General features: G+C 37.4%; 1 protein-coding gene across 1 annotated transcript; it reads left to right on the top strand.

The window, feature by feature from the left end:
- Positions 1–1,661: 1,661 nt before the first annotated feature.
- Positions 1,662–19,060, top strand: cmn (calymmin). Its single transcript, XM_054599487.1, has 50 exons — positions 1,662–1,700; positions 1,953–2,003; positions 2,161–2,211; positions 2,709–2,759; positions 2,903–2,953; positions 3,144–3,197; positions 3,421–3,471; positions 3,623–3,673; positions 4,172–4,205; positions 4,298–4,348; positions 4,638–4,676; positions 4,835–4,885; positions 5,917–5,967; positions 6,077–6,136; positions 6,220–6,276; positions 6,353–6,400; positions 6,502–6,582; positions 6,668–6,718; positions 7,003–7,053; positions 7,227–7,277; positions 7,829–7,870; positions 7,981–8,019; positions 8,122–8,169; positions 8,885–8,938; positions 9,109–9,189; positions 9,428–9,484; positions 9,632–10,075; positions 10,899–11,180; positions 12,379–12,435; positions 13,669–13,719; positions 13,822–13,881; positions 14,061–14,108; positions 14,229–14,267; positions 14,354–14,404; positions 14,737–14,787; positions 14,862–14,918; positions 15,037–15,093; positions 15,450–15,518; positions 15,666–15,734; positions 16,163–16,219; positions 16,634–16,705; positions 16,804–16,875; positions 17,032–17,103; positions 17,203–17,274; positions 17,512–17,574; positions 17,675–17,740; positions 17,826–17,864; positions 18,284–18,523; positions 18,914–18,970; positions 19,056–19,060. The coding sequence occupies exons 1-50, from the start codon at positions 1,662–1,664 to the stop codon at positions 19,058–19,060; spliced, it is 3,495 nt and encodes a 1,164-aa protein (XP_054455462.1).
- The last annotated feature ends 577 nt before the right edge of the window (positions 19,061–19,637 follow it).

Genomic DNA, 19,637 nt, shown 5'->3' with positions numbered 1-19,637 from the left:
ATTTTAAGATACTATTTGAATGATTTTAACAGAAATAATCAAATCATTAAAGAGAAATTATTGCACTCCGCCCTGAAATTATGTTTATTCTATTTATTTATTTTTGTCCTTTAAAGACTCCCATTTGTGTTAAAGTGCTGCAACAATGCCTGCTCCAGTGTTGTGCATTGAAGCACCTGCTGAGTCCTGAAGAGATGGAAAAAAAAAAAAAGACGAGACCAATGTCTTTCAGGCGCTCGGGTTTACTTGTCAAATTTCAACGGATCCTGTTAAACTGAGATCTTAGCAACGCTCACGGTATAGCTCTTTGGTGTCCTTGGCCCTCTACCAACTTTTCTTGTGACGATGCGAAGCAATTATATATTCTTTTCTCTTGACCAGCGGTCTCCGTTTGTGCCATCAAAGGCAGCTTGGCTTTAGTGGCAGCAGCATTCTAAATTTAACATCCCTCTGTGAGGAGGGAAAGAATGGTTTTACTGCTTGTACACAGTCACTCCATTGACTCCTGTAGAGCTTTACTTTATGGAATGTACGAAGATCATTGGAGTCGGGAGGGGGGCTTCATTTTTTGTTTAATTTCCTCTCGACTGAACACACCAAATACCAATATGAAAAATACATCTGCATAAATACAATATTAGTGATTTTTTTAAGAAGGATAAGCAGACTGTGATAATGTAATAATCTGCACTATAGGCACCACAGCACAAACCAGGAGACTTACAAAAAGCCAGTTGACTGACAGCTTGGCCCTTCAAGGAATAGTGAAAGCACTATGGAAAAGAATAAGTAAAAATAAAGGGATGAGAATAAATTAATTTCATTATGTAAATAAAATAAAAATGTTGTTTATATACAAAAATACATGCATATATTTAACAAATAATGTATACAGAAATAAATAAAATTCCTGTTCATATTTCCACATTTATGTTTTTATGTTTAACAGATTTATTCTTTTTATGGCACTCATGACTCCAAAGATTCCTACCCTGTGGAGATAGGATCGATAAACGCAGTAGATATGTTGAAGTTCTGACGGTAGTTTAACATTAAGTCTGCTGTGTTCAAGGTTATGGCGCAACATCTGGAGTATCCAATGGACAGGGGCCACAGCCTAATGGTAAACCATCACACTCTGTACACTATCTGTCCCTATTAAACATGAAAATTATTGCATTTATGGGATTTCCACACAAGCTGAAGCTTTGTTCACAGCTGTCATGATATTTCTAGGAAAGAAACCTCAGAATGGTGGTGGTTTAGGACGAATGCTGATGCCATCAAAAGGTAAATTAAAAGCTAATTTCTCCAGCCATGAAGTCTTCTGTTTCCATGTATATTTTTTCATTAACTATCATTTTTCAAAGGTGTGGGTCAGGCAATTGGTGCACAAAATGGATACCGCGGATACCCCACAAAAGGCCAAGGTTAGTGATCACCAAATGTACGCATAACATAAATCTGCCTACGGCAACTTTACCTCACCACATTTCTAATCTATGAAAGGTTATGGTGCAGCTGCTGGTGGAACCAATGGAGGAAGAATGAAAGGTAAGTTCAGCCAAGTACATGTGTTCACTCTATTTTTGCAAATCACTGTAAAACCTTTCAGTTGGAGGATCTTTTGGTAACATTTATCCATCTTGTTTTTTAAGGCTATGGAGCAGCAGCAGCAGCTGGTGGAACCAATGGACAAGGTGTAAAACCACAGGGTACATATTCCAGTGTGGAATTCAGCTTTCAAAAACATTGGCAGTTTCTGATCCATCCCTAAACCTAAGCTAAACCCTTAGGCCTACATTTTAAAGTTGTTGTTTTTTCTGATGACATTAATGCAGCATATTTGTAACATGCATCTCTCCACCAGTTTTCATCTAGTTTAGTAATAATTCTGATTTCATTTTGTGAGTATTTGCGGTCATTGTGTTTTTTTTTTTTTTTTTTTTTAGGATATGGAGTTCAGGGCGGCCAAACAAATGGACAGCAAACGAAAGGCAACGGTATAGCACACACACACACACACACACACACACACACACACACACACACACACACACACACACACACACACACACACACACACACACACACACACACACACACACACACACGTGCTGAGCAACAACACTTTAATTTATAATTTTCTTTATGTGGCAGGCTACGGTGCGCAAGCTGGCGGATACGGCAGTCAAGGAACTAAAGGCAATGGTATTTAAGATTTGATAATCAGATTAACATTTTGAGTCTGAAAAACATATGTGCTGTATGTGAAACTTATGATTTACATGCTTTGCGAGGGATAAAAGGTAAGTTAAGAAAGGTAAGTTCAGCCATGTACATGTGTTCAACTCTATTTTAGCAAATCGTTCTGTCAAACCTTTCAGTTGGAGGATCTTTTGGTAACATTTATCCATCTTGTTTTTTAAGGCTATGGGAGCAGCAGCAGCTGGTGGAACCAATGGACAAGGTGGAAAACCACAGGGTACATATTCCAGTGTGGAATTCAGCTTTCAAAAACATTGGCAGTTTCTGATCTAAACCTAAGCTAAACCCTTAGGCCTACATTTTAAAGTTCTTGTTTTTTCTGATGACATTAATGCAGCATATTTGTAACATGCATCTCTCCACCAGTTTTCATCTAGTTTAGTAATAATTCTGATTTCATTTTGTGATTATTTACTGTCATTGTGGTTGTTTTTTTTTAGGATATGGAGTTCAGGCCGGCCAAACAAATGGACAGCAAACGAAAGGCAACGGTATGACACACACACACACACACACACACACACACACACACACACACACACACACACACACACACACACACACACACACACACACACACACACACACACGCTGAGCAACAACACTTTCATTTATAATTTTCTTTATGTGGCAGGCTACGGTGCGCAAGCTGGTGGATACGGCAGTCAAGGAACTAAAGGCAATGGTATTTAAGATTTGATGATCAGATTAACATTTTGAGTCTGAAAAACATATGTGCTGTATGTGAAACTTATGATTTACATGCTTTGAAGTTCAGCCATGTACATGTGTTCAACTCTATTTTAGCAAATCATTCTGTAAAAACTTTAAGTTGGAGGATCTTTTGGTTACATTTATCCATCTTGTTTTTTAAGGCTATGGAGCAGCAGCAGCTGGTGGAACCAATGGACAAGGTGGAAAACCACAGGGTACATATTCCAGTGTGGAATTCAGCTTTCAAAAACATTGGCAGTTTCTGATCTAAACATAAGCTAAACCCTTAGGCCTACATTTTAAAGTTGTTGTTTTTTCTGATGACATTAATGCAGCATATTTGTAACATGCATCTCTCCACCAGTTTTCATCTAGTTTAGTAATAATTCTGATTTCATTTTGTGAGTATTTACTGTCATTGTGGTTGTTTTTTTTTAGGATATGGAGTTCAGGCCGGCCAAACAAATGGACAGCAAACGAAAGGCAACGGTATAACACACACACACACACACACACACACACACACACACACACACACACACACACACACACACACACACACACACACACACACACACACACACACACACACACGTGCTGAGCAACAACACTTTAATTTATAATTTTCTTTATGTGGCAGGCTACGGTGCGCAAGCTGGCGGATACGGCAGTCAAGGAACTAAAGGCAATGGTATTTAAGATTTGATGATCAGATTAACATTTTGAGTCTGAAAAACATATGTGCTGTATGTGAAACTTATAATGATTTACATGCTTTGCGAGGATGAAAGGATAAAAAGGTAAGTTCAGCCATGTACATGTGTTCAACTCTATTTTAGCAAATCATTCTGTAAAAACTTTCAGTTGGAGGATCTTTTGGTAACATTTATCCATCTTGTTTTTTAAGGCTATGGAGCAGCAGCAGCTGGTGGAACCAATGGACAAGGTGTAAAACCACAGGGTACATATTCCAGTGTGGAATTCAGCTTTCAAAAACATTGGCAGTTTCTGATCCATCCCTAAACCTAAGCTAAACCCATAGGCCTACATTTTAAAGTTGTTGTTTTTTCTGATGACATTAATGCAGCATATTAGTAACATGCATCTCTCCACCAGTTTTCATCTAGTTTAGTAATAATTCTGATTTCATTTTGTGATTATTTACTGTCATTGTGGTTGTTTTTTTTAGGATATGGAGTTCAGGCCGGCCAAACAAATGGACAGCAAACGAAAGGCAATGGTATAGCACACGCACACACACACACGTGCACGCTGAGCAACAACACTTTTATTTATAATTTTCTTTATGTGGCAGGCTACGGTGCGCAAGCTGGCGGATACGGCAGTCAAGGAACTAAAGGCAATGGTATTTAAGATGTGACGATCAGATTAAAATTTTGAGTCTGAAAAACACGTGAAACTTATAATGATTTACATGCTTTATAAGCCATTTGCAATTTCTTCATGTTCTTGGAAATAGAGTTAAAAGTATGTCATACTCAAAACCAACATACTGTAACTACTTGACATCTCTAACTGTCGAGGTGATGAGAATAATGGGTGCTAAAAATGGTCATTTGAGAAATTGTGTGGTAGACGCTGATATGCATTTTAACCCGCCTGACTAAAACTCACATGCTCTCTTTAATGTCTAGGTTATGGAGCACCAAATGGAAACAGAGGCTATTTGAATGGTAAGTCAACAGATTTGTTGATTTTTATGACTACAGTCTGCTGGATGTACATAACTGTACATTAATGCTGTAAATGTACTAAATCTATAAGGTCATTTTACATTAGTGCAACATTTCCAATTAGTCTCTTAGTGTTTGTTTATATTATTGTCGTTTAGGTCATAATGCTGGAGCTGGTGTTCTAGGTGGGAATGGAGCTAAACCCAATGGTGAGTGACCATTGAACGTTCTATTTGTTCATTAGCAAATGCTAATGTTAATTTATGCTTCGAATGAAATATTATTTCCCATCGTATAAACTTCAAGTTTAAGCCTGCACATATATTTTTTTCTGATTCATACATTTACCACTTGACAGCATACAATTATCACAAATGTTAATAACAGTTAACCAGACTCCAAAGTAATGTCTCAAAATAACAAGCAGCAAATAAACATGAAAAATAATCATTTATATTTCTTACTAATTATTATTATGTCAAAACAGTTATGGCAAACTGATAGAGCATCTAATAACGGCATGTGTTTGAAGTTTTTTTTTTTACTTATCATCAAATGATGATCATCATACAAATGATCATCATCAAATGATGAGAGATAACTTTTTTGTGTTGTATCTATTTGTAGGAAACGGCCCTGCTGCTGCACATAATGGACATGGAACAAAAGGCAACGGTATGGTAGCTCCTACAGCATTGTTATAAAATGTCATTGTATATTGATAGGATGTTAATGATACAATCTGGTTGTGTATGGTGAAAGCATACACACAAATAAACACGTGTGTGTATATATAAAAACATCAAGAGTGGTGTGGGTGTCGGTAAAGAAAAGAGTAAAATCATTGTCAAAAATCAACAGTGTTAAATCAACTTAATGTTGGTGCAAAGGAGGTGATGTGTTTGTGGCACTGGATCAAAATTACACAGTGGGTTAAAATTAGACAGTGAATTTGACAGTGGATAGTATCCAAAGCAACACTAAAAGGATTTACATTTAAAAGGTTTGACACATTCCCGCATTTAGACTGTTGTGTCAGCGACATGTTGCGGTGAGTTCCTCTATACCTACTGAGCTGTATGTAGATTAATCAAATGTCTCTCTTTACCAGGCTATGGTGTTGCAGCCGGTGTACCTAATGGAAATGGGGCTAAAACCAATGGTAATGTCTGCAAAAACTTAAGATTCAAAATAAATAAATGTGTATATAGTATCACAGAATATCATTTTCATTCTTTAGGTCAAGGAGCCACAGCTGGCCCATACAACGGAAATGGGGCAAGACCAAATGGTAAGCGTGGTCACGTTGAAATGGTCAGAATGATACTTTGTGTTTTCATAACACAAAACATGTTCATCTTTTTGTTTATGTAATTTAAGCATCTCTCTGTAATAAACAGGACACGGAGCAGCTGGAACTAAACCTATGAAAGGATATGGACGACCACATTATGGCGCAGGTAACTCATCTTCTGCCTCCTTGTTTTCTGGTAATCGTAACGTTGACTTTGATACACGTGTACTTCTGTGATTTAAGGTCCAGGTGTGGGGATGGGAGCCCCCAGAGGTGTGGGAGTACCTCAGCTTGCCAGAAACCAAGGTGAGTGAAGGCCAGCTCACAGCTCTTAGATCACCACCTGATACACCTGTAACAATGTGTTTATTTGTTCTTCTAGCATATGGTGGAAATGGTTATAATGGTTATGGAGCTCAACCCATGGGAGGTGAGTCATACATAAGTCAGTCCTTTTTGACATTACTTATGGGACAGTGAATAAGACATAAATACTATTTGTTAATATATATGTGTTTGATGTATTTACAGGCTACAATGGCGGTTATGGCAGAGCTGGTTTGGGTCTGGGTGCCCGGTATGGGAATGGAGGAATGAAGGGACCAAAGTCTGGTAGGAATATTCCTACTGTCAAGAGAAAATGAAATATCTTGTGTTTTTACCTCTGAACCCCTTTTGACAATTGTTTGAATTTCAGGCTATGGTGCTGCAGCTGGTTTGGCCAATGGACAAGGTGCAAAACCCAATGGTGTGTAAATGCAAATGAGGCGATATGTTTGTGGCACTGGATTATAATTAGACAATGGATAATATCCAGAGCAACACTAAAAGGATTTGAATTTAAAAGGTTCGACGCATTCCCGCGTTTAGACAACATCAGTTGCTTTAAAAAGCTAGTTTGTACGCCATAAACAATTTTAAAACCTAAATGAAATGTTTGCTCATTAGTCTTTAAATGTTGTGTCAGCAAAATGTTGCAGTAAGTTCTTCTACGCCTACGTGTGTGGATTAATAAATGTCTCTCTTTACCAGGCTATGGTGCTGTAGCTGGTGTACCTAATGGAAATGGGGCTAAAACCAATGGTAATGTCTGCAAAAAAATGAAGATAAAATAATAAATCAATGTGTGTATATAGTATCACAGAATGGAGGGAAGGAGGGACCAAAGTCTGGTAGGAATATTCCTACTGTCAAGAGAAACTGAAATATATTATGTTTTTACCTCTGAACCCCTTTGACAATTGTTTGAATTTCAGGCTATGGTGCTGCAGCTGGTTTGGCCAATGGACAAGGTGCAAAACCCAATGGTAACCCTATAAATCATACCAAATACAATTTAAAACGTATGCTTTATGTTTGTTTTTAGTTGTGCTCTATTATTGTTGTTGTTATTATTATTGATGAGGAAAATAAAAAGGAGAACAATAACAACAATAAGAATAATAATTAAAAAAATTATCTAAAACAGTATGTTGTCAAATGTAAAGAGCCATTTATTCCAATCCGAATAAGGTTAGCAATTCTTGCTGTTTCTGAAACTATTAAGGTTATGGATACCCCAGTGGTGAAGCTACCAGGCAAGCAAAACCAGGTAAATGGGCTGTCAATTACTTTATGTAATTATTTTTGGATCTATCTGAAGTATTATCTTTCCAGAGCTATGAGTTTTTTAAATATATTTATATTATTGTCTCGTCATTGTCAATAGAAGTTTTTTTACATAATTTACTTAATTTTGAAAGAATGGTTATGAAGCTCTCAAATAGGAAAAGAATAACCTAATTTTCAGAAACAATAAATAACATAAATTCAAATGAGACACCGACAAAGCAGCATAACTCTGATTTCATTCTTCTAGGTTATGGCAATATTCCAAATGGGTATGGCGCCAGACCCAACGGTAAGACTGTCACTTATTTTTTCAAATTTATTTTTTGATTCAAAACACTGTTTTATTTTGATGGCATCAAGCTGAATATAAAGTGATTTGCTTTTATGAATGCGTTACAGGATATGGAGCCACCAGAGGTGCTATGAGACCCCAACCAGGTAACACTGGTATTCAAAATGTGTCATAGAACATGGACAAAGTTAGATATGATGAGGATTTTGTGTTATGGAGATGTTTTGTAAAGATTTGTTTGATCATAGGTTATGGAAATGGAGCGGCTCACAATGGATATGGAGCTAAACCTAATGGTAAGTGATTTTAGTGTTGAGGTGTTGTACATGTCCTTAATTTAGAAGAATGTGTCAGTGGGATGGTATTTTATATAATATTATGTTTGACCCGAGGTTACGGAGCTGCAGCGGAGCGGGAGCTGGCTTAACCAAAGGCTATGGAGCCAAACCCAACGGTGACCACTTGTTAATATACACACCTTATATACACTGATGTGTGGGTTGCTACTATTATATATGGGAGACCACAAATGCCGACATTTCAAGTCAAACAAAGAAAGTGAAATTTGCCACACTCTACTGTATTTCCTTTTTAAATATGCATTTACTTTGTCGTAATCAATTTCAAAAAAGCATACATTAAATGGAAAGTTACTTTGCTATTTATCCTAAATAATGTGTTCTGCCCCCAAGCTGATTTGGCAGATGTCCATTTAAAAAAAGATAAAGCTCCTCTAGAGCTTCTCTTGGCAACATTTAGTATTAGCAGGTCTATGCTGCTCTCTGCTGGACACCACTGAAACATAACACGCGTACGCCAAAGGCCAAATAATTGTTCCTTTTAATCTGTTTTTCATTTAATTGACACACAAATGCATAAATAAAAAGGCAATGCTTGCAAGGACATGTATTGTTTTCACCTTATTTCTTTGTTTGGTTTGTTTTGATTTAGGCATTTAAGATCTTCCATTACTACCAGCCTTGCTTAACTCTTGTTTATATTTTTTTTTAGGTCAAGGAGTTAGAAATGGTGCTGCACTCGGTGGATATGGAAGTAAACCCAACGGTAAGTTCCTATCTAATGTTGAATTACTTTTGTTAATTAATAAACTCAGAATACAATAAGTCAAAGTTAATCTTGAGGGATGTTTGCAATGGTCAATTCATTGCTGCCTTGAAACTGTGTCATACACTGACATATTATTAATACATACACATATAAACCATTGTTTGCAGGAGGATACGGCTCAAAACCACAAACTGGCAAAGGAGTTGGAGTAATGTCGCCCAGTGAGGGTACCGAAACACTCGGCACTGGTAAGAATTCTGTATAATATGAACAACATATGCAACATTTGTGAAATCCAAACTGAAGCACCCTCAGCTGTGTCATATCACTAGAGAAGGGAATAATGATGTTATTTAAACATACGATGCATATAAACTTTGAGCATCTTTTTGACAATTTTTTTCTGTGTCATTGATATGCAAATCATGTGTTTACAATGGCGGCAGTGCTTATTGGATTTGGAAATAAAAATGTTTTGTTTGACAGGATATGGTGGTCCAGCTGGTGTGCCTAACGGACAGATGGCTAAAGCAGCTAATACTGGTAAATGATCCTGTACATGCATGTGTTTGCAGCTTTATCTCTCTTTTGCTGTATGGTTTACCTCATCTTTTAAGCTTTACTCTATGATGTTTCCATATTTTCCATTCAAATTTATTTATTTTGCCCACATATCTGTTTGGTTCTCAGGCTATGGCATGATGCCAAATGGGAAGGGTACAAAGAGTGCAGGTGCATCCTATGAAAAGGGCCTTAAAGGTGGAGTTTACTCTCCTGAGCAGCCGAGTGCAACACCAGAGGAGGTTGTTGCACCTCCACAAGCAATAACTCAAGGTGCAGCACCAGTTTCCCCCGAGCCGACGAGTGGTTTCCTTGTTATGTTGACGCAAGAGAAATATCAGAAGCAGCCTTCACCTGTGACACAAGGAAAAAGCTACAAACAGACACCACTAATCCCTCAGGCTACACCAGAATCAGCACCAGTGATTCCTCAAGGAAAAGGCCCAAAGTCTGCACCTGAACCAGCACCCATGGGCCCACAGGGCAAGGGTCCGAAGATGGTCACATCCGGACCTGCACCAGTGGTTCCCCAGACTAACCCAGCACCACAGGTGGAATCCGTCCTCCCTCAAGGCAAGTACCCCAAATCTGAATCTGTACAAAACTTTTGTGGCAAGAAAGAAATCTCTGATTAAGTTGCTAGAAGTATTTACAAAGAAAACCATATAACTTACAAAAATTTGGCTTCACATCATTAAAGGAGATTTTCCCCCTAAAGAGGCACAGTAAAATAATCTGCTCTGTAAAATAGAGCCACCCTCTTATTGTTTATATGTTTTATATTTAAAAAAAATCTTTAAGTTCATGTTACTAATTTTGATTGTATTTAAAAAAGAGGAATTCTGGGAAACATGGGTCAGTCAAAATCATTGCTGCCTATAAAACAATTAATTAATTTGGCCTTGTTTTCACAGTAATTTAACTTCTAAAAAGCATGTCAATATAGTAAATTTTTTTTCCAATTTATTAAAACAAAACTGACACTCAACTGTTTTATGTACAGTTGTATTGTGTAACCCTACACGTACACTTACTGAGTACCGGTATACTCTCATTTGGCATTGTTCAGCATGTTTTTTGAACTTTTGTAATGATTTAACATTGAAATAAATTGATAGAAGGTCACTCTACTATTTCATTAGACTTGGAATGAATTGTGTACTGTTCATTTGAAAACATTGCTTGGCTCTGGTTGTTTATAGCAATGTGGCCTAATATATGCTGCTTGAAATTATGTTTTATAATATGTTGCTTTTGAATTTGTAGTTTGACTGTCTACACATAACATTCTTTATTGTACAGATGTGTAGAAGATGGGGACATTATCAGAAATGATTTCCTAACATTTAGCAAGATAATGTGTAGATGAGCTGTTGATGAAACGTGTGACCTCTAGGTTATATGACTGGAAGTGCTTTGCCTGAGCAAAAAGGTGCAGAGGCAGATGCTCTTTCTGTAGAGGGCCCCACTGAGGGGGATGCTGCCCCTGAAAGCAGCGAACACCTGAAAACCAAAGCTGTTCCTGAAACAGTGGCAGCTAAAAACACAGGGAGCATCGTCCCTGAGGAAACACTGGCTGTCGGTGTGCCTGAGTTTGCACCAGAAGAAGCAAACATCAAAAGTCAGCCTGAGTCAGGATCTGTCAAAGGTGTCACTGGTGGAGAAACTGGTGCAACTGGTAAACTAAGTCTTGATTTGGGTGTGTTCACTAGCATATTGTATCGCATGAGTCGACTGAATTTGTCTTAACTTTGTCCTGAGTCTCTTGCAGAATTGTGGACATTATGATCTTGCAATATTTGTGTTGTTTTTAATGGCTAGGACTCAGTCTAACTTGTTATACTTTGGCAATATAAATCACATTTTTTATATCAATATATAGTACACAACATTGTATTCCTATTAAGGTCTTTTTTTTCTTTAAATTTTGCTGGTATAATGACATGTCCATAGTGTTAAACGCCAGGTATTAACTTGAGAGTGAATCCTAGCCCTTAATTGTTCAAAATGTTTTTAGCTCAACTGTTTTTTGTGTAATTAAAATTATTTTTGTTTGTGTTGCACGCTCTCTTCAGAGTTGTCTCAGAAAATTAGCGATAACTTGTGTTCAAATGTGTTTACCACTAATGTTTTCTTGTTGGTACCCTCACCCCACTTTGTCATATTTAAATCATCACTTGTCACTTTTAAATAAATGTTTTGGGGGACAAGATTATTTGCTTTCTTGCTGAGAATCATATAAGAAGATTATACCACTCTTAAAACTGTACATAAGATATGAAGCTTGATTTAGGAGACAGTCATTTTAGCTTAGTACAAAGACTGTAAACTCACTATTTGGTCTTTTCACACTTAAAGGGCTGGTAAGAATAAAAAACAAAGTTTAGTGATCTTTATTAGTGCTGGTAGGTGGCTTTTGTTACCTACGGACTGAACCAGGCTATTTAACCCCTCTGTTTCCAGTCTTTATGCTAAGCTAAGCTAACTGTCCCCTGGCTCTAGATTCATATTTACTTTACAGAGTGGTATCAATCTTCTCATCTTACTCTCGGCAACTAAGCGAATAAGCGTGTTTTCCAAAATTTCAAACTTTTCCTTTAACATGTGGAGCCGGTTGAGAATTAACAAATACCTGACTAAATGTGTGTAATGTGTTATTTTGTTGTTTTGTCCCTGTGATGTATGTTATCTAAATCCTTGATTTGGTGCATTCCTGGTGCATGGAGTGTCTTTCACGTTTAACCCACTGATTTATTTTTTTAATCACATTGTTGTTCACTGATGTTGCAAGTGTAATCTTTTTTTTTTTGAGAAATTGTGCTTGGATCACTTCCAATTAAGTTCTGATCTGACAGTTTGTCCCTCCTGATTTTCAGAGTACGGAGGAGGAGCTTCCATCTCTAAGGGACAGGGAGCTAAAGCAACCAAACCTGGTAAACATTTCTCTCTTTTCTTTGAACACAGTCCTGCCAAACGTCCATGTCCTCCTCAGTGTAACACCTTTAGTGATCTCCATAATTTAAAATGATCCGATACATTTTACTTTTAGTACTAATTAGCAACGTGAGCAAAAAAAACAAAATGAATATGGTTAACATTATACCTAAACATCAGCATGTTAATGGCAAGTCAATGATAATGACAGCCCAAACTATTACATGGAGATTCTCACATACTCCATTGTAAGATACGACTGTCACACAACTTATAGTTGAATATTTAATTATGATAATAATTAATGGGGCTGAATGGGCATTATTTAATGCATTTGCATATGCAAAATAACGGTTTTGAATATTGTCATTTAAAGCCTCTTCGACTGAATGTGGTTTGAATGTAGTTCAACTTTTGTTTATGCACAAATTAATTCAGGTGATAAAATATTGATGAATGCCTTATTTGTGCGTTAGTAGTTTATACGCATGGTTTTTGCACAGATGCGTGCATATGCACTGTTTGTGAATAAGGCCCATTAACATTTAGACTAAGTTATAAAAGTGATTATTGGGAGCTGCTGTTCACTAAATCAGAGGTAATTTGTGTTCTTTGAAGGTAAGAACATCAAAAGAGTACAGATATCTTAATAACATAGTGCAGCTATGCTAGCAGTTTAACTTTGTCCAAATCTCAAATTACATTAACATCACAACAATACAAAGTTTGCTTTTTTGGAGGTTGATTGCTTGGTTGTTGGTTCAAATATTTGTTTACTTTGAAATCTTGAATAGTGCTGGTACAACATGTTTATGCTGGTGTTCTAGACTGTGGACCATCAGGAGTACCAAATGGACAATGGATGAAAATACCACGATCCGGTAAACTAGGAGTATTATATTCTCCAATGGTTTAATAGCATTTGCATGCTAAAAAGGGTATTTTTACTTTTACTAAATGTGGAAGTGGGATGTTAGATTTTACATGAATCGACTGGTTACAGCACTTATTTATAACCTCACGTGAGCTTGTTCACTAACTTGACTTGAATGTTAAACACGGAGACAAAGCAGATAATTAAATTGTACACATTTTTACATCATGTCAACGTTCTAATGCAGGTGCTGGAGCATCCACTGGCACAAACACAAAAGGTACAGGTGAGTTTTTTGCATTGATAAAATAATACTTATTGTTTATGAATTATTGATGATTCTTTAATTTGTTTTAAGGTTATGGAGCAGGAGCTGGTGTTCCAAACAGTTATGGTGCTAAACCCAACGGTAAATCAACTTTATTCTCCATTGTCAATATTCATGTGTATGAATTGTTCACAATGGAGCATTCTGCAGATGATAATTGAGTGATATTGTGTGATTGCTTAGGACACGCTGCCAGTGCAGGGGGGTATCCGAATGGAGGTGGAGCTAAAGCAAACGAACCAGGTAAGGAGACTGCTAATAAAATGGCTATGAGGGCAACAATTAAGGTTTTATATCCACTAAGTAAGATACAAAATACTCAATCTATCAGCCTGTACATCACTGTACTTGTTTTCTCTTCCACGGTATAAAAGTAAAGGTAAATACCTTATATTTCTCAATTAAATTTTGTTTATCCAAAGGTCATGGCGTAGGAGGCTATGCTGACCCACGACGCAGCAATGGACATGGTAACATTTACTGTCAACATAAACATACAGTGAATGTTGATATTTTCCTGGTTTCCTCTTTCACTTCCAAGAGGTTCAGATGTGTTATTTAAAGTAATTTTGCTTTTATGTGTTGAACAGGCCTTGGATATCCTCATGCAGAGAAACCTAAGCAACCTGGTGAGTATTTTTTAAAGCAATTTAATCTCATACATAGGGCATAGGAATAATAATTGAAGTTTTATAATTGTTCTGTGTGCTCTCAGGTTACGGACAAGGGGCGTACCTCGGAGCTGGATATGGAAATTCATATGGAGGTACAATTTGAAATGATAAGCTTTAATAGTTGTCTTTTAATTCAACTTGTATGCTGATAAGTGAGGCCTACATAGCTTTATGAACTAAGGCTGATTTTGAACCCCCAAAAAACAGTGTTTGAATTTTTCTAGTATAACATTTAGTATAAACCTCAAATCGGGTAGATTTTGAGGATTTGGTTACTTTGTTAAAGCACTGATTACATGAACGGATATGAAACACAATGAGTTGGCAGATGATTTATTCCAGTAGTTGCTGCTGTGTCATTGCGGGTTATTTCTCTCAGCAAATCAAAGCACTAATGTAGTTTTTTGATATCTTTTTTTTCCAGGGAATGGAAATGGAAATGCCTACAGTGCTGGTGTACAACCTGACTACGCAAGTAAGTGCTATTATATGAAATTTAGTTAATTTAATTTTGCGTGAAGCAAAGGTAAGCATTTTTCTATCTTCCAGGTTTCGGCCAAGGTGAACCCACTGCTTATGGAAAATCAGGTATGATATGTGTGGCAAGTGAGGATACACTTAAAGATAAATATAATATAATGGTGAATTCATTAGATTAACAAGGCATGGAAAGTGAAACCGTAAAAATAATCCATTATTGTCCAATTTACTGCTGATTCTGCAGGTGGTGCCAGAGAGATGCCTTACAATGGAGCTCCGTTGGTTCCTGGTGGACAAGATGGTAAAATACGCCATCATATACAAATATTATTTAACAGTGAGCAGAATAATCCACAGGTAAACCGATTGTGTTGTTTCTGCAAAAACGGACACAGAACAGCAAAATAACAAACATAAGTGGCTGTAATCCAAAACACTGATATGCAACAGACTTTTTTTGCTTTTTGAAATTGAGATTTCTATCCCATACAATTTTTTGGTCAAACCAACTCAGTATCTCAGGTCCAGTTTATAGATTTATCGGTGTGTTTGCATGCACTTAAGTCTGAATACTGTGTGCACGTTGGCATCGTATTCATCTCGAGTTGTAAAAGTAAATAGATCCAATATACAAACATTTCCCATGTATTCATGCAGGAATGAGCCAGTTTGAGCCACAGTCCGCTGGCCTTGGTCCAAATGGAAAATTGGGCAGCACGTATGGTGGTATGTATTACTTTATTTCTTTCAAATTCTTATTAAGGCAAGAAAACTCAGTGATAGAAAGCACACGCCTGTACAGCATAACATTCATTTAAGATTTTCTTTGAAAAATGCAACATGCCAGAACCAAAACCTTCTCCAATGTTACAGGAATGGGTGGCTCGCCTTTTGGTGTTCAGACCATGGGAATGAGTCCAGAAAAATCAAACACCAAGTACGGTGAGTGTTTGTTGGTCGTGTTCCATGACTACACTATAACGTAGCCTGGAAAGGGAGTTTTATTTACGGCTTTATGAGTTCGTAGCACCTTGATTTTTAGAATTCTCATCATTCATGTGCCAACCAACATTATTCTCTGCCCACTCACCGCTCACTTTGATTTAGGCATTGGTGGGTTGCAATTTGGTGGACAACCCCTCGGTACAGGGACTAATGGAGAAGGGCAGTATGGTATGTCTATATGTTATAATTACATGCTTTCCGTTTGTTGCATGTAGGCCTTGATGGAAGCTGCTAATTCATTCCTTAGTGATCTGTGTATGTTTTATATGCCAAAGTCACTATAGTCCATTAAAAATCAATGCAAGCATGCATGGTGAATCTAATGAGTCCATGTATATCTAAACTGTTGTCTTAATTCTGTCCAGGTTATGGAGGAAGCCCCTATGGGCCTGCTGGGGATGCCAAATCATTTGGAAAATATGGTCAGTCATTTGTCAAGTAGAATGTAATATTTCAAAATTGTGTGATTCCATGAATAGGTTAACGTTTTGGTGTGTTTTTCTCAAAGTGGGAGGTAAAACCATTTAATCCTGGCATGTTGATGCAATGCTCTGTTCACTGAGCTACAAAGGCCTATCTTGAGATATTCACAATATTAATTCAAAATTCTTTGCAGATGGTGTTGGTGCCAACATGGGAGGGGATCCTGCACCCGCACAATATGGTCAGTGTAATGAAACAAAACGTTTTAGTTTTTTTTGCTTTGGCTAGTAGTTTAATCTTCACTGTAGCAGCCATTCCAGAAATGCACACATTGGAGAATCAAATCTACAATCTGCTCTTAACTGAGAAACTGCATTGTAAATGTTTTTTACTGTTTTCCCTTCTCTGTTCAGGATATGGTGAGTTCCCCAACGGTGGGCAGCTTCTTGGTCTCGGCAGTAATGGAAATCCAGCCGGCAAATATGGTGAATAATTAACTTTGATATCTCTTGTTGTTGCTTTGCTTGCTGCACACATCTCACCCCTTAACATTTTATTTATTATGTCTCCATCTTGTTAACAGGTTATGGAAGAATGTCTTATGAAGCTCAACCAGCTGGACTAAACCCTGAAGTCATGTCTACTGGCGAATATGGTAAAGACTTGTTGACATGTCGAGAAATACTCTTATCTTATTTGTATGGTAAATTGCCTGGTAACTAACACGCATGTTGGCTTGTTTTTTCAGACAGGCATACTCAAGATATTGTATTTGTTGTTTTAATTGTTTTAATCATATGTTTTCTTCCAGGTTTGGCTGGCTCACCATATCAGCCTGAAACTCTTGGACTTGGACAGCACGAAAAATTAACAGGCAAATACGGTGAGATTGAGCAAACATGACAGCTACCTTCTAATTGTCCCTTGTTTGTTTATTTATTTGGTTTAACTTGACATCTCCGTGTGATTGCCAACTCCTAAGGTGGTGGTGAAGTTCCCTATGCACCAGAAACTCTTGGTTATGGGAGTGAGGCTAAATCTTTTGGGAAATATGGTACAGTACATCCTTTTAATTAGCCATTTTCATACCAATAATGTATAACATTTTACTAAATAATGATTTCATGTCAATCTCTCCAAAGATAACCAGGGACCATACCAGTCGCAGCCCCTTGAATCTGCTTATGAAAGCAGATCTGGTGGACAATATGGTATTTTGTCATTATAGCCACTAATTTCATACCAGTTGGGTTAGAAATGTAGTAACCATAAATCGTGTCCCCTTAAACAGATGCAGCTGGTTTACCTTATGAGCCCCTGCCACTTGAGCCAGTTTCAGCTGGAAAATCTTACGGTGAGTCAGGAAAAGAGGTTTCTTTTGTTAAGATTATCAGCACAAATATTCTTCAGACCCCAGTCTCTTATCTTATGTTTATTTACTCCTGATATTTTAGTGAATGAAGATGTACCAACACCAGCATTTGCAGTAGAAGGCGATGGGAAGTCCATTGATAGATACGGTAAGCAAATAGTGTGTATTTCTGCATCCTGGTCTCTTGTGGCTCAAATGCATTCCGGTAATGTTTCACTGTTTGTCACTTTCAGATAATGTGGGCTATATAAATGGACAAGTGCAGCCAGAAGGTAAGACTGGGAAATTAATTAAAGGAGCAGTTTGTAGGATTAAGTGGCATCTAGCTTTAACTTTCCAAGCGTGTGGGTGAACTACTTTGGCCTTCAGATAATGTAAAAATATGAAAGACTCCCTCTAGAGCCAGTGTTTGGTTTGTCCGTTCTGGGCTACAGAAGAAACATGGCGGTTCAACAGGGGTGGACTCTGTTGAAGAGGACCTCCTCCCTATGTAGATATTAACGGCTCATTCTAAGATAACAAAAATTAGTTTCAGGTGATTATATACTAATGAAAACCATTATTAATAATATATCCTATTTCTGCAAATGGATCCCCCTAAATCCTACCTACTGTTAATTTAATTGCAAACATGGTGCATAGACAATAAAGACAAAAATGAAATTGTTTATAACTCTAAATCCCTCCCTAGTTGTTGCATTTCCTACAACTCCCACTTCCGGCCCCACCCTGGCTTACCCCTCTGTCCCATCCTATCTGCCTGTGGAGTCCTTCACACCTGACGTGGTGCATGATGCAGGTGTTGAGGACCTGCCTGAACCCGCGGGCAGTGAAGGCCTCGCCCTCCACTCCGCACCCGCTACAGAAACGCAGGGCGTGGTGCATGGGACTGAGCAACCTGATGACCTGCTTCATGAGCAGCAGCTGCCACGTCAGATACACATTCAGCAGCATCTTAAACTGCATTTTCACCCACAAGGCAAGTCCTTGAGAGGTCAAAATACTGTACTATGAAGTACAGTACTTAACAAGTTTTGGTTTTACGTGCCAGGCAAGCTGGTTTTTTACCATTTCCAGTCTTCTTGCTTTTTAAGCTTCATACTCAACAGATAGATATGAAAGTGGTAGCAATTCTACAGATTGAACTCTCAGCAAGTGAGAGTTCAAGTGTTTTTATCAAAATGTCAAACTATTTCTTTAAGTGCCAAACATTAAAATCTGGGCAAAGGCTTTGAAGTAAAACATAAGTAATATTCCAAGATATAAAGTAACTTGAAAACTTTCACATAAAAGTTTAATTGTTTCTTTTCTTTGTCCTCAGGAGGAAAGAACAGTAAACATGACTTGAATGGCTTCTTTGGGAATAGTGGCTATCAAGGTAAGAACAGAATTAAACAAAAAAGATTATTATTTTCAGTTTGCAGACTGCTGAACAACCATCTCTTCACTGTTTCTCCATACAGGTTAACCCTGCAGACAACGACAAGCATAATCTTTTTCTGCCGTTGTATATTATATTTGAATGTTTCCTATCTGTATATTATTTTTATTTCATTCTGTCTATGGAATAGTTATGGTATTTTTGTGTTTGTTAGTAGAGATAAAACAGCATTTAAACATTTAGAATTTTGGGGTTTTCTCATATTTTAATGCAACCAGCATTACCTTTTTGTCCTGCACTTACTGCTCACTGTACATGCAAAGAATTGGCTTGTTGAGACATGGAGTTTGTCTGCTGCATATTGTCAGTGTTTTGATTGCATCAGTCAGTTTTGCCTGATAAAAAATAATCCTGTAAAACATAATTCAGTTTAATTTATTTTTTGCATGGGAGAGAGTATTTTTTACTACTTGTGGCAATTATCTGTTTATGATTGTACAGAATTTGATTGAATAAAATCATCAGTGAATACCGACAGTGGAAAATCCCTTGTTTGTGTATATTTAGAATGCTCCGTCACAGGAAAAACCTATTAATATGTTTTAATGTACATGCTTAGGAATTATCAGTGCCAGTGAGTGAGTGTCATTAAGAAAACAACCAC

This window comes from Anoplopoma fimbria, chromosome 5 (assembly GCF_027596085.1).
Source record: "Anoplopoma fimbria isolate UVic2021 breed Golden Eagle Sablefish chromosome 5, Afim_UVic_2022, whole genome shotgun sequence".
NCBI lineage: Eukaryota > Metazoa > Chordata > Actinopteri > Perciformes > Anoplopomatidae > Anoplopoma > Anoplopoma fimbria.
This window is presented reverse-complemented; position numbering and strand designations above follow the sequence as displayed.

What these genes read in the sequence shown, in the direction of transcription:
- cmn (XM_054599487.1), top strand. Translation starts at nt 1,662, where the DNA reads ATGGAGCAGCAGCAGCAGCTGGTGGAACCAATGGACAAG. An exon ending in TCAAGGAACTAAAGGCAATG is followed by an intron (nt 3,674 to 4,171) that starts GTATTTAAGATT and finishes TGTTTTTTTTAG; the next exon opens with GATATGGAGTTCAGGCCGGC. An exon ending in ATTGGGCAGCACGTATGGTG is followed by an intron (nt 15,519 to 15,665) that starts GTATGTATTACT and finishes CCAATGTTACAG; the next exon opens with GAATGGGTGGCTCGCCTTTT.